At 38.0% G+C, this 21897-nt stretch overlaps 3 protein-coding genes across 4 annotated transcripts; 2 read left to right on the top strand and 1 right to left on the bottom strand.

The window, feature by feature from the left end:
* Positions 1–1991: 1991 nt before the first annotated feature.
* On the top strand, positions 1992–6242 carry LOC141824004 (uncharacterized). The gene is made up of 13 exons (XM_074711225.1): positions 1992–2186; positions 3657–3794; positions 3957–4038; positions 4123–4199; positions 4513–4619; positions 4845–4956; positions 5042–5158; positions 5252–5343; positions 5439–5505; positions 5582–5660; positions 5755–5846; positions 5976–6119; positions 6219–6242. The coding sequence occupies exons 1-13, from the start codon at positions 1992–1994 to the stop codon at positions 6240–6242; spliced, it is 1326 nt and encodes a 441-aa protein (XP_074567326.1).
* A 4686-nt stretch (positions 6243–10928) lies between these two features.
* Positions 10929–18743, top strand: LOC141836972 (retinoblastoma-related protein-like). Of its 2 annotated transcripts, none has more exons than XM_074724471.1 (18): positions 10929–11425; positions 11513–11614; positions 11690–11823; positions 11898–11994; positions 12067–12113; positions 13482–13683; positions 13819–13885; positions 13977–14156; positions 14261–14451; positions 14533–15388; positions 16499–16652; positions 16735–16804; positions 16877–17053; positions 17161–17280; positions 17356–17482; positions 17586–17698; positions 18273–18388; positions 18463–18743. In XM_074724471.1, the coding sequence occupies exons 1-18, from the start codon at positions 11315–11317 to the stop codon at positions 18614–18616; spliced, it is 3018 nt and encodes a 1005-aa protein (XP_074580572.1). In that variant the 5' UTR covers positions 10929–11314; the 3' UTR covers positions 18617–18743. The 2 variants fall into 2 exon arrangements, with proteins under 2 accessions (XP_074580572.1, XP_074580565.1); XM_074724464.1 differs by having other exon boundaries at positions 18460–18743.
* A 1150-nt stretch (positions 18744–19893) lies between these two features.
* LOC141835499 (uncharacterized) lies at positions 19894–20663 on the bottom strand. The gene is made up of 3 exons (XM_074722942.1): positions 20379–20663; positions 20143–20218; positions 19894–20018 (listed from the first exon to the last, which is right to left on the bottom strand). The coding sequence occupies exons 1-3, from the start codon at positions 20661–20663 to the stop codon at positions 19894–19896; spliced, it is 486 nt and encodes a 161-aa protein (XP_074579043.1).
* Between the last annotated feature and the right edge of the window lie 1234 nt (positions 20664–21897).

Genomic DNA, 21897 nt, shown 5'->3' with positions numbered 1-21897 from the left:
TACGGAGTCAGTGCATAATTAATCGAATCGGTTGACTGATAAGGTGTCATTACAAACATAATTTATATTTTATATAAATATATTAAAAAATAATATAAATTTACTAGTCCGTAAACTAAAAAAACATAAAAATACACCATATTTTGTGAAATATTTTAATAGATGTTCAATTATTAATTTTTATAAAAATTTGATGCGATGAAACCTATTATATACACATATGATGCCATATGTGTGTGCAGACTGTTTTCACTTTTTTCATCGACCATCACTCGGATTCCTCCTTTTCTTCCTTCTCTTCTCTAGGATGGTATAGTCGAGGTGGGTCCTTTGGTGTGCTAATGATCCAAGCCATGCTAGTTGAAGCGCGTTAGTTGGGGGTCGACTTTGCCAGTGTGGCCCCTCCAACGGTAAATTTAGTGAAGGGGTGAGGTGTCTCGCGTGGCCGAGAGAGCGCTAAAAACTCAAAAGAGACAAATAGAGATGATAATCTTGTACAAGTGAAAACAAAAGCATATATTTATTGACCTTCATGAACTCTTATATAGTCGCCAAAGTGGAAGATCCATGTAGACTGTCATACAAGTTCTGGACAGGTTATGAGGACGACTGCATGAGTGAGGTGCTACCCATCATCCAACCACATGAGCAAGTCATTGTGCTAGGCCCCGACGCCTACTTGTCCATACTATTGACACTATCTGGTTGTTAGCTTGATGAGGGCCGATTGTGTGCTAGAGACTGTTGGACAATGACGGAGCTAAGAATTTTATAGTCTCCAAGCTAATCTTGAGATTGTCAAAAGTTTCTAGACTATCTTCCTCTATCACACATGTTTTTTATTTTTTTCTGTCGTAAATTTAAACTGTAGTTCGTCTTTAACCCCGTCGGACCTCCGAGCTAAAGATCAAGTAGAGCAATATCTATCTCTGCCCTTGTTGTTGGAGGTTGATGTCTAAGAGAGGCCGCTTGACCTTCTCTTGAAATCGCTATGGCCACTCGTGCAGAGGGGCCGGAGCTTGACGTATCTCTGTTATTGTGGAAGGTGTCAACCGAGTGTATAAGGTTCTTCTAATAGGATGATGACTCGACCGAATTAACCTGGGCCACATCAAATATAGAATCAAAACCTATTTTATCTTTAAAATAGTAGTTAACGGGAAAAAAAATCTTATAGAATTAAACCTATTTTATCTTTAAGATAATAGTTGACAAGGAAAAAAAAAAAGAAAGCACAAAACCACATTTGGGTTTTCTCCAACTGAATCGTTATTTATTTCCAATTTAAGCATATATGTTAAGAGTTTCTCTTAATTTAGGATGAAATTTATATTAAATTTTTTAAATTAGAGGGTATTAATATCTATTATTAAAATTTTTGATATTTCATTATAATATTTATAAAGATTTACTCTAATTAGTAGAATCGAGGGAGATGAATCGGATGCAAGTTGGATCTCCTATTACATACTATATTATATTATATTTATTTTATTACTTTTTTCAGCACTTTATCATTTTAATATTATTGTTCACATGCTGACCTGTAATTTAACTTTATGTTTAAATGAATATACTTTATAGGAAAAAAAATTGCACCAGCTATTCACTTTATCTTTATCATTCGAATGGAGATTAATTAATAACCATCTTTATTTTAAAAGGAATTTAAATATTTAATTTTTATTTAAAAAAGGATAGTTTCTAATTTTACGGCTGATTTGGTAAAGCGTAATAATGGGTGGGGAAACGAATACATAGGGTTTGATTTGAATTTGATAATATATAATAAATATTTATATCATCTTTTTCCTCGAGCAAAGCTCCTTCTTCCTTTCCTTATAAATAGCAGAAGACACGGCGCTTCAAATACACCGTTCCATCTGTAACGCAAGTAGAAGACAGAGAGAGAGAGAGAGATTTGTCCCTCGCTTCTTCCTCTTCTCCTCTTCTTACGTTTACAGTGGGAACAAAGAAATCAATTGAGCGAGATGGGGGCCTATGAACTCATTAAGGGAGAAGAGAACGCCGCCGCCGCCGCCGCCGCTTCTAAGGCGCTGCACTCACCGGAGGACCTAGAGGCCGGTCGCGACGCCTCGCAGAAGAAGGATAAACCTTCCGCATCTGCCGTCGCCACGAGGAACCGCCTCGTCTCGCTCGACGTATTCCGGGGACTCACCGTCGCTGTAAGCACACCTCCAGATCCACATTGTTTCCTTTTTGGGCTCCGCCCCCCTGTTTTTTTTCCATTACTGATTTACTAAGTAAGACAATTAAAACATAATGATCATTTTTGGAATTTTCACAGCTATTTCAACATTATTGAAATTGTAGGTGTTTAGACCTTGCGGGAAGATAATTTTCTAAAATTTTCTATTTTTTATATGGTTTTTTAAAAGACATTTAATAAGTTTGTCATTCAATCGAATCCTATTGAGTTGATTTGATCAATAAAACTATATTCTCTTTTTATTGCCTCACTGTTTTTGTTTCTTTGTTCCTTAATCTGCTATTTTTCATTCTAGTCTGGATACTGAACAAAAAGTTTCTTTTTTTAAAAAGTTTTATTGAAGACAAATACATTAGAATTGCCGACTGATAAAAAAAATTGGTCCATAAATACTTTTAGGTAGATTTATTGTGTCGTGGACATTAGACATTACATTGTTTAGAGTACTAGAATTGTATTTTTGGTTATTCGGATAGAAATAAAATGAGTTAAATTTTGAAGAACATAATGCATTTATTTTATTTTCTCTTCACTTTAAACCATTTTATTTTCTTACCTCCAAATAAACACGGAGTAAAAGGACAGAGTACTTTGGGGAGACAAAGGCAAACTGTAGTTTAGAGAGAGCACAGAAATTAGAGCAGACGAATATTTTAATTTGAACAACCATAAATGTACTTTAATTCATCAACTATCATTATTCTGAATCATACTTATGTCACTAAAGATAAAATAATAAATGAGGAATCTTCATCTTCAATATGATGTCACATGTCACCAAAGTTATCAGCTGTAGCTGTCCCTTGCTTCATGGCACACTCACCTTCAGTAAGAAACACATTATCTGTCAGTCCTAACATTTTGTCTTGTATAACCTTCTGATTTTATTTCTTGAGGACTTGCAGTGTCGACTGATAATGATGCTCAGGATGCCCTCCACATTTCTGTACCATTTATTTGTTGTTTTTTTTTTCAATCTAATTTCAGTAGTGTAGGTTTAGTGCCGCTGCTCCATTACCACAGGGCAGCTGTTCCTTTTTCATTTGCAGACTTGTGAAAAGAAGACTGCTACTAAACTACCCCAAACATGCCCTATTTTGCCAGCAAAGGAAGGAAGCTTTGTGTTTTAACAAATAATCTAGGTTTTTTTCATCACAATTAGGGGGACTTTTAAGCCAATTCTGAATTTACTTAAATACTGCACACACTTGTACTCAGATCATCTTCCCTTCGCTCACTATAAACATTTCTTATCAAGTTATAAAAAAACAGACTTAAAGTCAGTGTTCTCATCTGTATTATATAAACTTGCTCTAGTTTTAACTACGCCATTCTTATTGTCAGATATCATTCTTCTCTGTTCTGTCATGCCACATGCATAAAATTTGTTTAATGACAGTCATGACCAACAAATCTCTTTATGCAGCTCATGATATTTGTAGACTATTCTGGAGGATTTCTTCCTGCCGTCGATCATTCTCCTTGGAATGGCATTGCACTTGCTGATTTTGTTATGCCATTTTTCTTGTTTATAGTGGGAGTTGCACTTTCCCTCGCATATAAGGTAATCCAGCAGTTTCACAAAATTCCTAATCCTTTCTTTTGTTTGAAGCTTCAATTTCTGTAAACTGGAAAATAAGTTTGCTTAGTAATGACTGTGTGTTAAAGAATCAAAGTCTGTTTTTTTAATACAAAACATGCTATCTACCTTCAAATCTTTGTTCAGAGAGTCCCAAACAAAGTTATAGCAACCAAGAAGGCAATACTCAGAGCCTCAAAGCTGTTTTTTGTAGGTCTTTTTGTCCAAGGTATACAACTCTTTCTTTTTGCATACCTAAATACATTATTCATGTATTTGGATTGTTCATATGATGTTATTGCATTGAGTGTAGGTGGATATTTTCATGGTCTTCACAATTTAACATATGGAGTGGACATATCGAAAATCAGATGGATGGGAGTACTACAGGTAGGATATCCACCATGGTTAAGTTTAGTTCCTTTTCAGCTATGAACTCATTAAGCTTTAAAATGCTTTGTACAAATTATGAATTTTTGCTAATGCTTCTATATTATAGTTTCATTGTCCATACCAAATAGACATGTACTATCTTTTCCTTAGAAAAACCCACATCATGAACTAAATTAACATGCAAAATGCGATATGAGCTAATGGTTTGGGGCTTTTAAACGCTATGTTCAAAAGGTCACAATATGTAAATGTTATACTTTTCTTGTGAGAAAAGCTTTATATTGATCAATTAGAGTGATCTGTGTTGCAGAGAATTGCAGTAGCCTATTTGTTTGCTGCTATGTGTGAAATCTGGCTCAAAAGTGATGATAATATAAATTCTGAAAGTTCAGTATCTGGGCCAGGCAAACTTCAATTGTAAGTGTATGCTAAAAACTGCAACATTTTCGAACAACAATTTTAGTATATCGCAAATCAATTAATAAGAATTTTTTCCCCATAAACTTGAGATGCTTAATTGATTACAGAATGTGCTTAATTATTAAAATAAAATTAGAGGAGATTTTTTTTAACCAATAGACTTTAAATTGTTTCTCCATAAACCAGTCAATTTTCATTTACTTCCAACTTGTTTTGGCATAGGTTGCTGTGCTTCATTCTTACCGCCATTTACATGGTTCTATTATATGGTTTATATGTTCCTGATTGGCAATATGAGATACCTTCTGAAGGTTCCACAACCAAATCCGTCGTAGTAAGAATCACTTTGTTATATTCCTTGTATAAATATTTCCAAGATCTGTTTTTCACATGCTAGTATCCACTTTCCTCAAACCCAGGTGACGTGTGGGGTGAGGGGCGACATAGGGCCTGCATGCAATGCTGTGGGAATGATTGATCGCCAAATCCTCGGCATCCAACATCTGCATCGTCGCCCTGTTTACGGAAGAACCAAGGTTTTATTCACCTACATCACTTATGTGTCATGAAGTAATCCTTTTTTTCTTCCCTTTTCTTTGATCACCTCTAGTTCCATGATCTTTCTTCAGCAATGCAGCATTGATTCGCCAGCAAGTGGCCCCCTTCCTTTTGATGCTCCTTCATGGTGTCAAGCTCCTTTTGATCCTGAAGGACTACTCAGGTCAGCAGTTGCATACACTTTCCTAATTGTCACTAGCGTCCACTTTCCACACTCAATTTTGCGGAACTTGTAATGATATTAATTCAATGATACAGTTCTGTCATGGCAATTGTTACTTGCTTGATCGGGTTGCAATTTGGGCACGTAATTATACAAATGAAGGTACTACTTGTTAAATCTGATCATATCAAGAACACATATTTGAGTTCACAGTGTGATACCCTAACTATTGTTGCAGCATCACAATGATAGAATCATCCATTGGGCTATTCCTTCATTGTTTCTGATAGCATTGGCCTGTATCATGGAAGCCACTGGTATAAACTGATATTCATCTTTTGTTTTTAATGCCATTTTATTGGGTTGAGACTTAAACGTCCAATTTCGTAATCGAACCTTTTATTCTCATAGGAATGCATATCAACAAGTCTCTATACACAGTAAGTTACACTTGCATCACTGCTGGGGCTGCAGGCATGCTGTTCACTGCAATATATGTGCTGGTTAGAAAGAGACTCCCTTTCTTCCATATTCCAGCATTTCTATCTTTATCGGAAAAGAGATCAAATTCTTTATCTGCTTTGATCAGAATTTCCCTGGCACTGAGACTCCACTGTTCTTGATGCCTACAGGTTGATGTGTTTGGCTACAGGAGGCCCACCCTCGCCATGGAATGGCTGGGGAAGCATGCACTCATTGTGTATATTCTCATAGGCTGCAACATTTTGCCTGTTCTTGTTCAGGGATTCTACTGGAAGGAGCCACGGAACAATCTGGTGAGCAAAGTAGGATTTCCAGGAGTTTTTGGTTTCATTTTGTGATTGCTAATCGAAGAATGGATGTTGAATTGTTCTCTGTTCCTTGATTTTGATCAGTTGAGGCTCATTGGCATTCGCTAGACCTTAATCACCGAGCTTTTGTGAAGATAGGATCTGCTTTTCTTTTAAGAAGCTTCCTTTTGGTGCAAGTTCTTCACATCACAGAACATAGTTTCTTCTGGACTACCTTCCCCCTTTTTTTAGAAGGATAAAGTTAAACTTAGTAGAGGAACTGCTCTATGCCTCCTCAGGAAATGTGTACATACACAATAACAAATGATCTAGGCTTGCTATCAATGAGTTTATTTAGAATTGGATCAAAAAGTGTATGCGCTGTTCATGTAATTAAAAGTATGTTGGTTTATGAGTGTAGCAGAGGACTCTAAGATATTTAGGCGACTTGGTGTTCAATTTATTGTTTAATATAACTGTTTATTTTGTCACGACTCAAATACTTCATGAGCCACCAAATTGCATTGAGTGTTATCTAAATGGAGCAATTTTGATCCTTCAAGATGAAGCCAATTTAATATTCTTTTCTGTTTGTCTAAATTTTTTTGAAACGTAAGTTAAGTACTTCGATCGCTCCATCTTTCTGAACATCATAGATTCAAGTTTATGATGTGAAAACTAGAGTTTCCATATGAATTTTAGAAACGCTGTAAGTTTTTTCCTGTCTTTTTCATGCTTTGAAAACTTTTTTCAAAAGTTATTTAATTTGCAACATTATGACAATAAATCCATTTTAAAGATACTCGTTGGCATTAAATCTTCATTTAATTCAAATTAGTGAGAGAATAAATCAAGACAGAAAAGGTGTAATAGGAAATATTAATGATGGACCGACGCCGACAATTAACAATAATTAAATTTTAAAAAATGATTTTGAAGAACAAAAGGCGCCATCGTTTTTTAAATTATTTTTTTTCTTCTGAAAACGATTCGATTAAACCAAGGAGTTGACTCACATTATTATATATTATAGGGTGGAGATCGTCTTGTGACGGTTCTCCGCTCGTTCTGTGATAAATCACCGTCCGCCGCCGCGCTGCTGCCGGAGAAGGAAACTAAAGGGCGACCGGCGACGCGTTCCGAGGAAGAAACTGAAAGAAAAGAATTCGAGGAATATGGGATTGCCAGTTCCGTTCCCAAGATTCAATCTTTAACGGTTCACCGGGCATTTCAAGGGATCGACGCATCCTTTTGATCAAAGTCGGTTTGTTTCTCCTCTCGTTCCTTTCGATTTGTCCTCGCATCTTTAGTTCTTCGATCCTGTGCTCGAGGCGAATCAAAACTTCTACCATTTGCAGGTCTGCTCATTTCAAATCTGAGTTTTTTTCCCCTACGCCGACGAATCATTACTGCTACCACTCTTCTGTAGGCTTTTATCTTAGTTTTATCCATCCATGAATTATTAGTGTAGCCACTCTCCTGTGGGGTTTATTTATCCATCTCAGATACAGACATCAGTATTTCGAGTATTTTGCGATATCTCGATAAGTCTCAACCTTTTTCTGTTCCTCGTCATTCTTTCACTGTCAATCAAGCACCTTTCTTCCTTCAGAAAAAAAAAGATTTTCTAGATTTTGATCTCCTTGAAACGTCGACAATACAAAAGAAGGAAAATTTGAAATTTGTGCGTTTTATTTCTTTTCTTCAGAGGAATAGAAAGAAGCCAAGTGCAGAATGCCAAGGTACATGTCACCTGTGCATCAAGTAGTTTATTCATCATATTCTTCGTCATCTTCTATGTTGAGGAACTACCGCATTAAACGACCAGTTCTGGTAGCAAAGAGGAGAAGATCAACTACTCCAGTTTCCTTGTGGAGAGTGAACAATAGACCTTCACGCCTTACACCAGAGATTACTGAAACATCTTGGTATCGTTCATTGGAAGGCAGTGCCAGGGATACTCAAGTGACAGTGTCAGCTCGGAAACTAGCATATGCTCTTCATACATTGAGTTACATTTCTTCACCAATAACTGACAAGAACCAACGTGAAAGGAATTTCCCATCTGATATGAAGATAAGAAATCACCTACCAAAGTTCAATCCTTCACGTAGCCCAATCACAGAAGTAAGCATATGGTTCCTTGTTTACTTTTCCTCTCTTTTATTTTTCCTAACTTCTTTAATTTGATGGTTGTGTTGTAGGTAGGTGATCATGGATCGAGGAATTACAATAGAATATGCAATGAGCCAAGTGAGGCAAACCCCATAGAGGTAAGCTATTTAGTATCAGTTCTTTACTTTCTAAAAAGTTCGTTAAAATTTTAAGTTCATGTGGTTGCTTTGATTAATAGATTATGATCCTTCGAGTGATTGCTAAGCGATTAATAGCACTATGTGAACTTAGGAACAGATGCAAGCAACCATGTTCTTTTTGTGAAGATCAAAGTCATATAATGGTCTTACTCTTTCAACAAAAATCATTTTTTTTTAAATTTCTCAAATGCATAAATTTAAGACCATTAACTACGATTCATCACTCGTGCAGCTTAGTTTCTCAGGAATAGAGATAAGGACCTGCGAAGTTTGTTAATCGACCAGATGTTGATACGTTTTGGTGGAATCGAACTTTCGATTCATCACGTCCAGGTGGATCAGTTTGTCCTTGAAAAGAATTCTGCTAAGGATGAAATCAGATATCTCTTAAGGCCATTTGCGAAAGAGCAAGCAACAAGGAGGCACAAAGAACAGGAAGTATTAAGAACTCCTCTCAAATCCGTGATTGACGACCTTGAGCTAGAAAAAAAGTTGAGAAGAGCTGAGTGGATGAACAAGAGGCTCGAAGTTGAATTAATACAAACGAAGACCTTACTAGCAAACACAGTTCAAAAACTCAAGAATGAGCGGAAAACAAGAGAAATATTTGAAACGAGTTACGAAATATTAAAGCGAATTGTTGAGGATAAGACTCACGTAGAAAAACTGAAGAAAGAGTCTGCCGAGGCACTAGAGTTGGGGGAGAAGGAAATGCTTCAGCCAGCGGTTGAATGGCGTGAAGAAAAAGTTCATATGAAGTTATCTGAAGCAAAATGCCAATTTCAGCAGAAAAATGCAGCTGTGAATCGATTGAGATGTGAGCCTGAAGCATTTCTTGCAGTCAAAGAGAAGGAGAAACTTACAAGTGTGCAAACTAATGTTGCAAATTATAAGGAGAACGATTGCCACAGAATCACCAATAGAAGAGATATTGATGAAGAAGACGGCCGAGAACATAACAATGGGACCGAATCAGAAGTGAGTGATTCGCATTCCATTGAACTCGATATTAACAGTGGCTATAACCGGAGCAATGCTTGTGAAGCTAACAATGATGAAGATATATTTGCTCTAACAAATGAAAAACACAAATTGATAGACAAAAACTTCACAAGAAACTCAAGGGGCAAGAGCTTAACAAACATAAGGGGATACGTAAAACCTTTAGGACTGAGGGGCAAAACCTGAGATGGATACTGGATTGCTCTGCCCCACGGGCTGTTGTGCTCAACAAGACAAAATCACGAACACAGTTCACTCGTAGTTGAAGGCGGATGGAAGGCAAGTTTCTTTGGAAGAACAAAGTTCACTCGTAGTTGAAGAGAGCCTCAATTCAGTAATTCTGTCATTGCATTCTGATATTTCTCTTGCACTTTTATGCTTGCTTCAATGATAGTACCAATTTCAAAAAGGTTATCAGCAAGTGTGTCATTTTTCTTGTTTGTTGGTGAGACTAATCATAGGAAGAACTGTAGAACTTTCTTCACCATCTTAAATCTTATCAAACAATCTGAATTCCGAAATACAATGCTTGTACGGTATCATGATATCATCTGAATAAGATGATACAAACTGAATTGATCGCAAATATGCAAGACGCGACTGCAGTTATAAAAACATGGTATCCTCAGGGAAACAACCAAATAAACGGGTCATAATTATCGGTAACGATATATGCACTACTGAAACACACGGATGGAGATAGAAGGAGCCATGGTGGGGGCATCGTGGATGTCGCTGAAGCTGGAGCGTGGAAGTGAAGATCTTCATCGGCAACTTAGCTTGGAGCACCCCAGCGACCAAGCTTAGGGAGCAGTCCAGCTCTTTTGGCCCGGTGCTAAGAGTGTACATCGTGTTTGACAAGGATGGAGAGCGTTCAAGAGGGTTTGCTGAAGCTGATGTTGTTCCTGTTGCATCCTATCATGTGGCGCCACTCCTCCGGCGACTTACGAGGCGCGTCACAGCATCTGGAACCTACTGCACCGGCGCATGGTGGAGGAGCTTCCAGAGATTCGACTTAAGAGTTTTTTCCTGATGGAGGGTTCGAACATGCTTTTCTTCTGCTGGCCACCTTATCTGTCGTCCTCTGCGAGTCGTCGGAGAGTATCCCTGCCAACACTAAGCTCACGGTGAAAGGATGCATCTTCAACCTAGAAATGCAGATGATTGCTGCGGCGGCTTGGACGAGCGGAGGCAACTTTCCGGAGTTCAGCTCGGCAGATCCTCTGATGATGGTGACGCCATGACTGATGGAGTAGGTAGCAAGGGAGGTTGGCTTATATGCTACGGTACCGCCACAGGATGGTTGTGGGCCTGAGCCGGGTCCCGTTTGCGCTTGCGCTTGTCCTCTCTCTTTATCACTTAGAAAGTGGCGGTACAAGGACGCCAATTGTCCACGTGGATGGTCTTTATTGGAACCTACCTCAGAAGCTATCTTCCCGCGCTAAAGCAGGGACTAGTAAGGCATCTTAATTTTCGTTCTCCAACTAGAAAGGAAAAAATAAAATAAAAAAGAAGTCCGAAAACGCACGAGGGAGAGAGAAAAAAGAGAGAGAAGGGGAAAAAAAAAAGAAAGAGGGCAATCAAGAGCGAAGTTAAAGCGATAGATGAAGATTAGAAGACGAGGGACAAGAGAAACCGAGCTCGAGAGAGAACGGAAGCCAGCGAAGTATTGATTATTCGGTACCGGCCTCGCGTCTATCACACTTCCGGATTTGGCTCCGCCCGTCGGTTAAAGATTTGGATCGTCCACTAGTCAGGAATCTCACGCGATCTATCCTGCTCTCCCTGCTTGGATCCGTCTTATTGCTCCCGCGATGCCTGCCCGCCCACTTTAGCAGTCCATGATCGGTCTTTTGGGGTTTGGGTTACCAAAATTTTGAACCGATGAGCCCCGGCGTCGGTGCCGCGCGTATGGAGGACCCCGCGTCGCTGGTTTCTTCTTCAGATCCGCAGGAGACGGATGGAGTCATCGTTCGGTTTGCGGATCTGTGCCAGGTTTGAACTGCCTCGAATTGTATATGATTCAATTATTGCGTTCTATTTTTTGTGTGTTTATCTAAATTGATTGTGGTTGAGCTAAAGGAGTTGGCCCTTGGGGAGTATGTGAAGAGAGACGCCATGGATGTATTCAGAAAGGGCAAAAATTTGTTTTTGGTCAGCTCAACGTCATTGGGGACTAGATCGGTAATTCGCCTCCTGTCTCTCTCGTGTTTTTACCCCAATTTGATTTGGCTTCTCCTAAAAATTTGAAATTTTCAGCCGGAGGAGATGGAAAGATACTGGTCAGCATTTGTTCTTTTCAATGTGCCAAGATTAATCGAGGCTGAGGCAAAGGAGGGCCAGAAAAAGGAGAGGGCTACTCTGTGTTGTGTCTTAAGAGCTTGTAACTTGAAGTAAGCCTTTCATGATCTACTTAGAAACATTTGTTTTCTGATGTCATAACATTGCTTCATGGTCTCAACTATAGAATTGTGGATTTCTTCAATGAGTTTCCGCTTCTTTCTCTCAAGGCGGCCCATATTTTTCGTGAGTTATATGGCTCAGATTGGGAGAAGAGGCTTAAGGTACCTTTTTTTTTTTTTTTTGAAAACTTTACCATTCTTATCCCTGATTCCTTTTCTGATACTGATGCTTAGGTGAAGGAATTACAGGAGAACGTGTCACAATTATTTGACATGAGCAAGTAAGCAACTTGATACTTTTTTTTTTCTAGCAATGTGGGTCTTTTCAGTCTTATGATTGTAAATCAGTGAACATAATTTTTGGCTCATGTAGTGTTTGTAACAGAGTTAACTTTGTGGGACTTCGATAAGGCTTGATCTGATACCTTGTTTTAGTTTGATTTGATACATTTCACTGTTTTGTTACACTAAATGCTTTAGCCTAAGTTCGATCACATCGTTTATTTTTAGATAGAGTTGTCAAACGAGCCAACCTATAACGGGACAGACCAACCCGTCAGAAATCCATCATATGGCGAGGTGGGACGAGCCATCCCACCAACTTGACGGGTTGAGAAATCTCCAACTCAACTCAAGGTGGGTTGCGGATTAAGTGGGCCAACCCATGGGCCTGTCAAAGAATAAAAAAGTATAGAACATATTGAAATTTTTAAGTTTGGATTATAGTTTAAACGGATTAAGTTGAAAATTTTAAGTTTGGATTACGATTTACATGGGTCAAACCCACTAATCCATTGAGTTTCCTACTTTAATTTTAAAATTTGAAGAAAAAATAAGTTTTCTCAACCCGCGAGCCAACCCAAGTCTGTCATGGGCGACCCACGCGGGTCATGGGCTTAGGCGGGTTGACCCACCTGAATCCACTTTAAAATGAATTGATAAATTTTCAACCCAACCTGCTAAAATTATTTGGCGGGTGGGTCAATCCGACGGATTCAACTCAAATTGACCGCTCTATTTTTAGATGGTGATTTGAGCAAGCCTTCAAGAAAAAAAATGAACTAATATGATACACTCCACTATTTGTGACCCTAAAGGCTTCGGCTTAAGTTGGACTACATTGTTTCCATTCAGATAGTGGTTTGAGCAAGCTTGTGTAAGAGAAAAAACAGCAGAAATTATCAGGCCATCATTTCCTATTAGTTTAATTCTTTTTCTATTACCATTTTTTTAAATAAATATGCACACACATGATTGACTACCCAATGGCCAATTTTATACATTAAAAATGTGTTGTGTGGCATGAGCAATGTTTAAACTTGATTATGACTAAGATTAACATATTTCTCTAGGGATTTCTTTCAAATGCAGAAAGGGTGCGTGTGTGTGGAAAGCTTTTATATATTTATATTCAACAATCAACATTTCTATTACGTATTGCATATGGTGTAGAACCTGGCCAATGTATGCATTATAGGCAGCATGAACGGTTCTGTATCTCTAAAATGCTCCTTTCCCATTTTGGTTCAACATTTGCAATATTTATTTATTTTTTGATGCTTTGTAGGTTACTTATTTGACTTAATTTAATGCAATAGTTCGCTTAATACTCATGATAGTATTATCTTATGAAATTGGTTCGGAGACAGGTTCTATAAGAAAGGGTTCCAGGAATTATTTTCTACGAATAAGATGATGACCCAAGATCAAGATTCTACAGATTATGGAAGTTCTGAAAATATCCTAGATTTCTACCGTTTTGGGTGGATGCTTTTCTTAGCACTTCGTCCACAATCATCAAGCCACTGTAAAAATTTTGTGATGCGCACAAATGAACTGGTTTCTGTGTTGGTCAGTTTCTTTAACTTTGTTTAAATGTTTAGATGGAAATTTGAATATGTTTGTGTTCCATGGTGCATATGTTATTTAGACATTTGGATTATTCATGTTAGAGTTGATTAAAAATTGCCATCTTTGATATGACAGGCAATACTCATTCTCCACATGCCTCCAAAATTCAGGAAGTTCTGTGTCCAAGAAACCTCCATATTATGTAATGATTCTTTTGTATCATATCCATTTTTTTCTTGTTATTCTTGGTTAGACAGGCTTCTAGCATCATTGATAGCATTCATCTTCTACAGTCAAGCAATCCCACAAAAAAGTGAATCTTCTTGCTTCATTATCTGAAATCTATCATACCTCGGAAGATGAACTGAAGAGGACAATGGAAAAAATTCATTCTTTGATAGTGGATGTTTTAAAAAAGAAACCTTACTCTGCTTCAGAATGCAAATTGGAAGGTTTAGACAACATTGATACAGGTAAGAAGTTTGCTACTGCTTTCTTTGACTTGAATTCTTATTTGTTTTATCACCTCATCATTTTATGGACATAATCTAATTGCTTTTGAACCATAACTCAACAGATGGATTGACATATTTCAAAGATTTATTGGAGAAAGAGTCATTAAATTCGAGTTTGGCAATTTTGGAGAAAGTTTATGATGATTCATTGAGCATAAGAGGAGAATTGGATGAGCGGATTTTCATAAATACTGAAGTTAATATACTTGGTTCTGAAAGTGCTGGAGGTACGACTAGCTTATACAACACTGAGGTATGTTAGTCTAAGGTTTCATGTGTAACTCTATTGCTACATTGAGTTTCTTTGAGTATTTAACTGCATGTAAATTTGCAGTGCAATGCCTCACCTTCAAAGAGGAAAGCATGCCATTTGGCTCCAAATTCCCCAACATCTTTAAATGGTGCTCTTGTTCATAACTCTAAGATGATTCTTACACCAGTGAGCACTGCCATGACAACAGCAAGGTGGCTACGAGATATCATTTCCCCTCTTCCTTCAGAACCCTCGGCAGAGCTTCAATGTTTTTTTTCATCTTGCAATCAAGATATCATGAACATTGTGACCCACAGGGCAAGCATTATACTGGAGACAATTTTTCCAAGTCCTTTCGGCGAATGTTCAATTTCTGGGAGTTTCCAGAGTGCAAACCTGTCTGAAGACATAGCATGGGCACACGAGAGGAAAATGGAGGCTCTTAAATTGTACTATAAAGTGTTGAAAGCAATTTGTCTAGCAGAATCACGTTTGTTGAATCACAACAATCTTACACCATTGTTATCCAATGAACGTTTTCATCGCTGCCTGCTTGCTTGTGCTGCTGAACTAGTTCTAGCTACACATAAGACAGTCATTTTGATGTTCCCAGCTGTATTGGATAGAACTGGATTGACAGCTTTTGATATGAGTAAGGTGATTGAGACTTTCATTAGATACGAAGAAACTTTGCCAAGAGAGTTGAAGAGACATCTGAATTCTTTGGAAGAACGGCTTCTGGAAAGCATGGCATGGGAAAGAGGTTCATCACTGTACAATTCTTTGATCCTTGCAAGGCCAGCCCTTGCTGGTGAAATAAATGGCCTGGGACTATTAGCTGAGCCAATGCCATCTCTGGATGCAATCGCAATGCATCAAGATATTTCAAATGGATGCATGCTACCTAAGCTTTCACAGAAGATAGATGTTTTTCCAGGTATCTTTTTTATTCAGATGAAGGTCCATAATTTTGTACTAGTGATATACTCTTTAAAAAAAAGATCTTGCAGCAGATAGATTCATATAGCCAACTTTTCCAGGTATCTTTTCTATTCAGATGAAGCCCATAATTTTGTACTAGTGATATACCCTTGTTTTTTTTTTGCAGCAGATAGATTGATATAGCCAACTCCAAATTGTTGGGCATGTTGTTTGTTGTTTATGGAGACCCATGTTCTGTTTTCCTTTTATAGCAGTTTTGTTGTTTCATGTTTTTTCATTTCTCATCAGTAAACCTGGCAGTCTATGCTCAGAATCACGTTAGATTCATCTGAAAAAATGTGCATTAATGTTTCCTGTGATTGTGAATTTGTTTCTTTTTGAGGATTTTTTTTTCACTTTTCATCCAATTTGGAAAACATTATATGTTATTGCCCCTTATTCTATTTAACTTAGATTTCTATTTTTGAAATATATAAGATTATGTTAATTTTAGGCTCTAAAATATAGTGGATTTCAAAATTGTTACTTGTATTTCTATTTTGAAATATATATGATTATTGTCATTCTGGGTTCTAAACTATATGGAGTTAGGGCTCTTCATTTGTGTCAACTAGTTCTGAGAAAATGTAGAGAAGATTCAAGAAAAAGAAATTACCAGCTTTGACCACCCTTCTATTGTATGTTGTCAATCCGGAAATTGGCATTCGACTCCTAGTGAAAGAGAAAGCATTTAGGCAAAAACAGTTGAAGTTGAGCAAAACCATTCGTATTATTTGTGTTCTGCTTCATGAATGTTTTAGTCTGCTGAAGCTGTAGTAGCAAGAGCAGTATAGCTTATCCTAGGAATTCAGTATTTCCTTCTGCAAATGTCACTATTAACTAAAATTATATCTTTTCATCACGACTATTTTTTTTTCTTTTGATTCCTTTTGATGAGATAATTTTTTAAAACTTGCCCCACATTTCAATTCATTAGTCAACAAGGCTTGCTAGCTATGGAGTTATAATAGAATGCTAATATGATGAGTTTGATATATATATATATATATATATATACTCTGTGCTAAACTGCTTATGCTGTTTTCTTATATACATACCATTGCAGATAACAGGGGGGAACCTAGATCCCCAAAGAGATTATGTACTGAAAGCAGAAGTTTACTGCCGCAGTGGGGTTCTACACCAACTGGCAAGAAACATACATTGAACTTTAGTTGTTTCAAATTTAAGTCACCACCACTCCAGTCCAAATTTGCAAGGTTTGCGCTTATTTTCTCTGATGTTTGCTCTAGTTGTGTTTGCATCTAGTGACAGCATTTCTCTTTTGGTTCTTATTTGTAGTCCTTCACAGTCTAACCCTGCTGGAGGGGAAATATACGCTGAAACAGGAATTAAAGTTTTCTTCAACAAGGTAAAGTTACTTTGGAAATAATCTTTTCTTGTCTTACTTTTGCATTTGTTTTGTAACTTTTCATACCCATAGATTTTAAAACTAGCTGCTATAAGGATCAAAAGCCTGTCTGAGAAGTTAGAGCTGCCTCAGCAAATTTTGGAGCATGTCTTCTGCTTGTTCCAACAAATCCTTGTTCACAGGACAGCTCTTTTTTTCAACCGTCATATAGATCAAATTATTTTATGTAGCTTGTATGGAGTTGTTAAGGTATGCCAATTCCTCCAAATTACTTGTTCCAACTTTACAATTTTTATTTCCAGGAAATAAAGGGCAAAGTCTGTCATTTTGAGTTCAGGTTATTTTTCTTCATCCAGGTTTGCCATATAGGTCTGACCTTTATGAGTATAATCGACTGCTACCAAAAACAACCTCAGTGTAAACCTCAAGTTTTTAAAAGCATTTTTGTTACTCTACCATCAGCAAATAGGAATGGGGTAATATACGATTGCTAGTCCATCTGATTTGATTTCTTCTTTTAGTTTCTAATTTGCTGCTATTTATGTAAACAGAGAATGGTCCAAGAGCATGTAGATATTATTACCTTCTACAATCAAATATTTGTTCCATCTGTAAAGCCCTTGTTAGTGGAAATTCAAACTAATGGAGTTACTGCAGAAGATAAGAATCACACTGATGGTATGCCGCTATATTGGTTGTTGTTTGTCCCTCTTTTGGATGGAGGATGAATTCTTTTTTCCCACTGATGAATCTGCTTCTTGCATTTTCCTTGTACCTACAGGTCAAACTCCTAATTCGCCCAAATTGTGCCAATTTCCAAGTCTTCCTGATATGTCCCCAAAGAAGGTTTCTGCTGCTCATAATGTCTATGTTTCCCCCATGAGACAGACAAAGGTGAGTCTGTTTGGCCATGTATATACTATGCAATGACTTATCCAAAAGTATTTTAACGTGTAATTAAGACTTTAACCGGCATTTGGAAACTCGGCAGATAAAGATAAGAATTGTTAGGTGTGGCTTGTACTCTGATGCCAATTTCAAGCATGAACCGGTAGACTGCTTTAAAGACTTCAGGTTTAATTTGAGACAACACGCATGTTTAGAAAGACATTGGTGTCTTTCTATGTAAGGGCTTCATAGAAACTGTTATAGACTCCTCGATGATTGAGATTTAATCGAGTGTGTATCAGATGGTTGTAGATGGGGGCTCCATAGCGATTTCTACAGAGGGGGGTCTTCAATAGAAATCGCATTGATGAACTGTCTCAATTAGCAGTAATCTCCATACCCTTTAGGTCAAGGGGGAAGGATGTTAACAAGTGTTAATTGCCTTTCCATTAAAGTTTGGGAGGTATGGATTAAGGACGGATGCTTAAACTTATCATTAATTTATCTTTTATTTTATCTACTCGAGGATACACATCCTTACCGTTCATGAACATGTGTAAATAACTTGCTGTTTCAACAGATGGATGCTTTGCTTTCTCCAAGTTCCAGGAGTTACTATGCTTGCATCGGTGAGAGCACTCGTGCATATCGTAGCCCCTCCAGCGACTTACTGGACATCAACAACTGCCTAAATGGGTATGGAATCGAACCAAACTCGTCGTGAATTCCTACTATTAGTCATGGATGCTCACCCTCTTTTTATCCAGCAGCAATCGTAGGAGGATCAATGGCAGACTCAATTTCGACTTTGTAAGCGATGCTGTAGTAGCTCGATTTCTTAGCTCTCAGAATGACAGTTGTGTTTCTTCAAATGATCATGAGGCACCAAACTTGCCCATGAAGCGTGAGGAACCCGACTCGTAAGTAGCTCGTCACACCGAGAAAATTCTGTAACACAAGTCCTTGTAATTAATCGTTGTTTAACCATAATGATTTCTACAAAGCTGTTTATTTGTAGATAAATGGAAAGAAATAAATAAATAAGAGGACTACAAAAGTTAGTTATCTCTTGAATTGGCTATGATCCTTTTTACTCGGGCCATGCTTAATCAAGGAAATCAGAAGCAAAGAAATTAAAGATGATAAAATTTGTGCTTCCACTATTCAAAAGTGATTTAACTTTTCTTTCATATGATGTGAAATTATTAAACGTGAGCAGCCTGCAGCCCAAGCTGCAGAAGATCTCTACAGTTTCGTTTGGAAATTTCCATCGACACGATCAAAAATATTTTAGAATTCCGTTAGAGGACAAATTTTACTAGAAGACGTCTTGAAATATATTTAGAGGTTTACGAAAGAAAAAAAAATTCATTCTGTATTTAACTGTCTTAGCCATCTGATCGTTGGCAGAGGTGGCGCGGTTTCTCTTGTTCTTCCGGATGCATCCATCAGAGTTCAGAGGACCAGCAATCAACAAAGGTGGTGTCCAAAAAGTTCAGTGGCCAGTTGCCACTGCCATGATCCATGAGTGGAGGATCATTGCTATTGTCCCAAGCTACCGTGAACTGTGCTCAGCCCACGCTCCCATGCCTTCAACCCCACCCAACTCAAAAGGCTGTCACACGCCATCATGCCACAGGTTTAGGTGTCCCCAAGCCAGCACTCCCCTACAACCTTCTCCTAATACTGAAAACCTCCTCTTCATGCTTTGTTCCTAGGATAAGCCCTACAGCAATATGGCGATCATCACCTTTTTAACATGCACAAGAGAAGCTCCTGACATGCTTATTTATTTGCCGGCTCTTGATCCGAGTCCCCTTGTTTGATCTGGATCTGTCATCTTCGAGTTTATGGCGAAGTGGTCCTGAAGCAAGACAGTGGTCCTTCCACAACTTTATAATTTTAAGCACAAGTCTGACTAGATTTTTTTTAACGTATTTTTTTTCTTCTCACGAGCACATAAAATACAGGCAAACGAAAGAAAGGAAACAGGTTCAGAATACTAATATACAGGCGATGAGCGGGGTTAAAAACCCGTTGGACTCATAGTTAAAGACTGGTTCTGATAAGAAGACTTACATTAGAACATAAAGGAAACTCTGCCACCACCCGGAAGAAAAGCATGATCTGTCATATGATGCTCAAAAGCTCTTGCACTTTTGAAACTGTGTGATCGATTGAAAAACCATGTCGAGTTGAATTCATGAGCATGGCCAGAACTCAGCCTTTTTCACCTTTGATATGCTCTCCAGGACCCCCACAGGAGACACATGCCCCATCACTGTGACTCTCTTGGATTCCAGATCTATGCTGAAGGATGTCACACCTATCAGATTTATCGTTTGTCAGATTATTTATTATTTTATTTTTTTGTGAAGGAAAATAAATTCAGCAGTGATTTAATGAGATTTATATCGACATGGCAATGGAGACAAGTCCTTTAGCATTACCTTCCATTTTAGAGATATGTTTCCTCACTTTTCCTGCGCATCCTTGACAATGGATTGAAACTCTCATGACCACCACCTTCAACGTACGAGTTAATTGGACAGTAGAAACAAGAGGGAAAGTAAAAAAAAAAAAAAGAAAAAGAAAAAGAAAAAGAAGAATAATTGCAGGCAAAGTATAAATTACAGGGAAAACACTGAATTTTTAGAGAAAAGTTCAAATTTTATTTACTACTCACTTGGAAGACATGGTCATTGGCTGTAGTAGTAGTAGTACTAGCAGTAGCAGAAACAGCGGTGGGCCATTGCTGCGAGTCGGACCTTTGCTTCTTTGTGACCATCGGGAGGGTGACTGCTCGATTCCGGTCACCGGAGTTGAGTCTCCGGGAGTCGACAAGGCGGGAATACTTCAAGTCGACGAGTGCCTTTTCCGGTCGACATGGCAGTATCATCGACCGCGGATCGCCGGGGATGCAAACCGCCGTCGAGGCTTGTGACCGGCAGAGGAATCCACTGGCCTTCATGAGCGGAGCAGAGGGGAAGAGGCTGCACGAAGGAAGGGGAAGGAGAGGAAGCCAAGAGGACTGGTACTTAAAGAGAAGGAAAGCTTCTGGTGTTCCTGCTGAACTTTGTGAGTCTGCAGGTTACTGAGGTGGAAAGAACAAAGGTATTATAATTAATAATAATATTAAGAGAGTTTTAAATTAGACAATTAATATATAGATTGATGAGTCAATTAATTTTATTAATGACTGAATTAAACCTTCACAATTAAAAGAACTGCTGACAAATACCACAGACTGCTGTCTGCACTAGATAATCTGACGTTCTCTGCCTTCAAAACCAAGCGGATGATGAGTTCAAATAATAATGGCCATTATAATGGCCTAAACAAGTATGGAGAGGAACACTGTAGTGCAATGGAAAGTGAAACAGTGTTCTTGGGAGAAGTGTAAAGGAGGCAACGGATGCATGGCTTCCGAACCTGTTTTTTGGAGAGTAAAACAAAGGAAATTAGAGTGAGAGATAGCAGGCATTAGATGAAGCTGCTACATATGATTTGGAACTGTGACTGCGTGGTCAAAAGACCAAAACTGCATGGTGGAGGAGAGAGAGAAGGGGAGGAAAGCGAAGGAGGTAAGGATTCAGTTAAAGTTCAGTCCAATTAATGCTGCAAACAGATGGAAAGATTCTGTGAGTGAAGACAGTGGGGCCACCTGACGCATCACTGTGCCTTCTTCCTAAGTTTCGAGTTTAATTCTGCTGCTTCCTTCCTTCCTTTCTTTTTTTTCCTCTCTTTTCTCTTCTCTCTTACTGCTGACTGAACCGTAAGATAAAAGCTCGAGTTACTCTACTGTAAGTTTGAACTCCTTTGCGTGCATTTGAAATTGTGTGGGTCTTCGACGACCATTTCAACTTATTCCTGTAGTGAGGCTTGTGTTAGAGCAGAATGATGAAGTGTATCAATTTTAAGTTGTTTGAAGTATCAACTTATTCCTATATTTGAATTCATGAATAAGTTACAAGAATGATCTTGAAAAGCGGAAAAAGAGGTGAAATAAACTATGTAAGTAGTTTGATGAAATATATATTTTAAATCTATTTTCTATTGGATAAAATTTCATTATATATATGAGAGCTCTTTTTTTTTTGTAAGTGTACAAGAAAAAAATAGTATAATTTTTTATATCTCATGTTCTCTCTCCTTTTATACCTCTTTCAAATTTTTATCAAATGGGAGAAAGAGCTTACTATGGC

Source organism: Curcuma longa, chromosome 1 (assembly GCF_044706935.1).
Source record: "Curcuma longa cultivar G26 ecotype Majalengka, Jawa Barat chromosome 1, ITB_CL_G26_1.1, whole genome shotgun sequence".
Classification (NCBI taxonomy): Eukaryota; Viridiplantae; Streptophyta; class Magnoliopsida; order Zingiberales; family Zingiberaceae; genus Curcuma; species Curcuma longa.
This window is presented reverse-complemented; position numbering and strand designations above follow the sequence as displayed.

Excerpts from the sequence above, each read along its gene's own strand:
- LOC141824004 (XM_074711225.1), top strand. The coding sequence starts at position 1,992 with ATGGGGGCCTATGAACTCATTAAGGGAGAAGAGAACGCCGCCGCCGCC. Across the intron at positions 4,200-4,512 it reads GATGGATGGGAGTACTACAG|AGAATTGCAGTAGCCTATTT; the intron begins GTAGGATATCCA and ends TCTGTGTTGCAG. Across the intron at positions 4,957-5,041 it reads CCACAACCAAATCCGTCGTA|GTGACGTGTGGGGTGAGGGG; the intron begins GTAAGAATCACT and ends CCTCAAACCCAG.
- LOC141836972 (XM_074724464.1), top strand. The coding sequence starts at position 11,315 with ATGAGCCCCGGCGTCGGTGCCGCGCGTATGGAGGACCCCGCGTCGCTG. Across the intron at positions 16,653-16,734 it reads CTCCAGTCCAAATTTGCAAG|TCCTTCACAGTCTAACCCTG; the intron begins GTTTGCGCTTAT and ends TCTTATTTGTAG. Across the intron at positions 16,805-16,876 it reads TTAAAGTTTTCTTCAACAAG|ATTTTAAAACTAGCTGCTAT; the intron begins GTAAAGTTACTT and ends TCATACCCATAG.
- LOC141835499 (XM_074722942.1), bottom strand. The coding sequence starts at position 20,663 with ATGAAGGCCAGTGGATTCCTCTGCCGGTCACAAGCCTCGACGGCGGTT. Across the intron at positions 20,219-20,378 it reads CCAATGACCATGTCTTCCAA|GTGGTGGTCATGAGAGTTTC; the intron begins GTGAGTAGTAAA and ends CGTACGTTGAAG. Across the intron at positions 20,019-20,142 it reads ACATATCTCTAAAATGGAAG|GTGTGACATCCTTCAGCATA; the intron begins GTAATGCTAAAG and ends TAAATCTGATAG.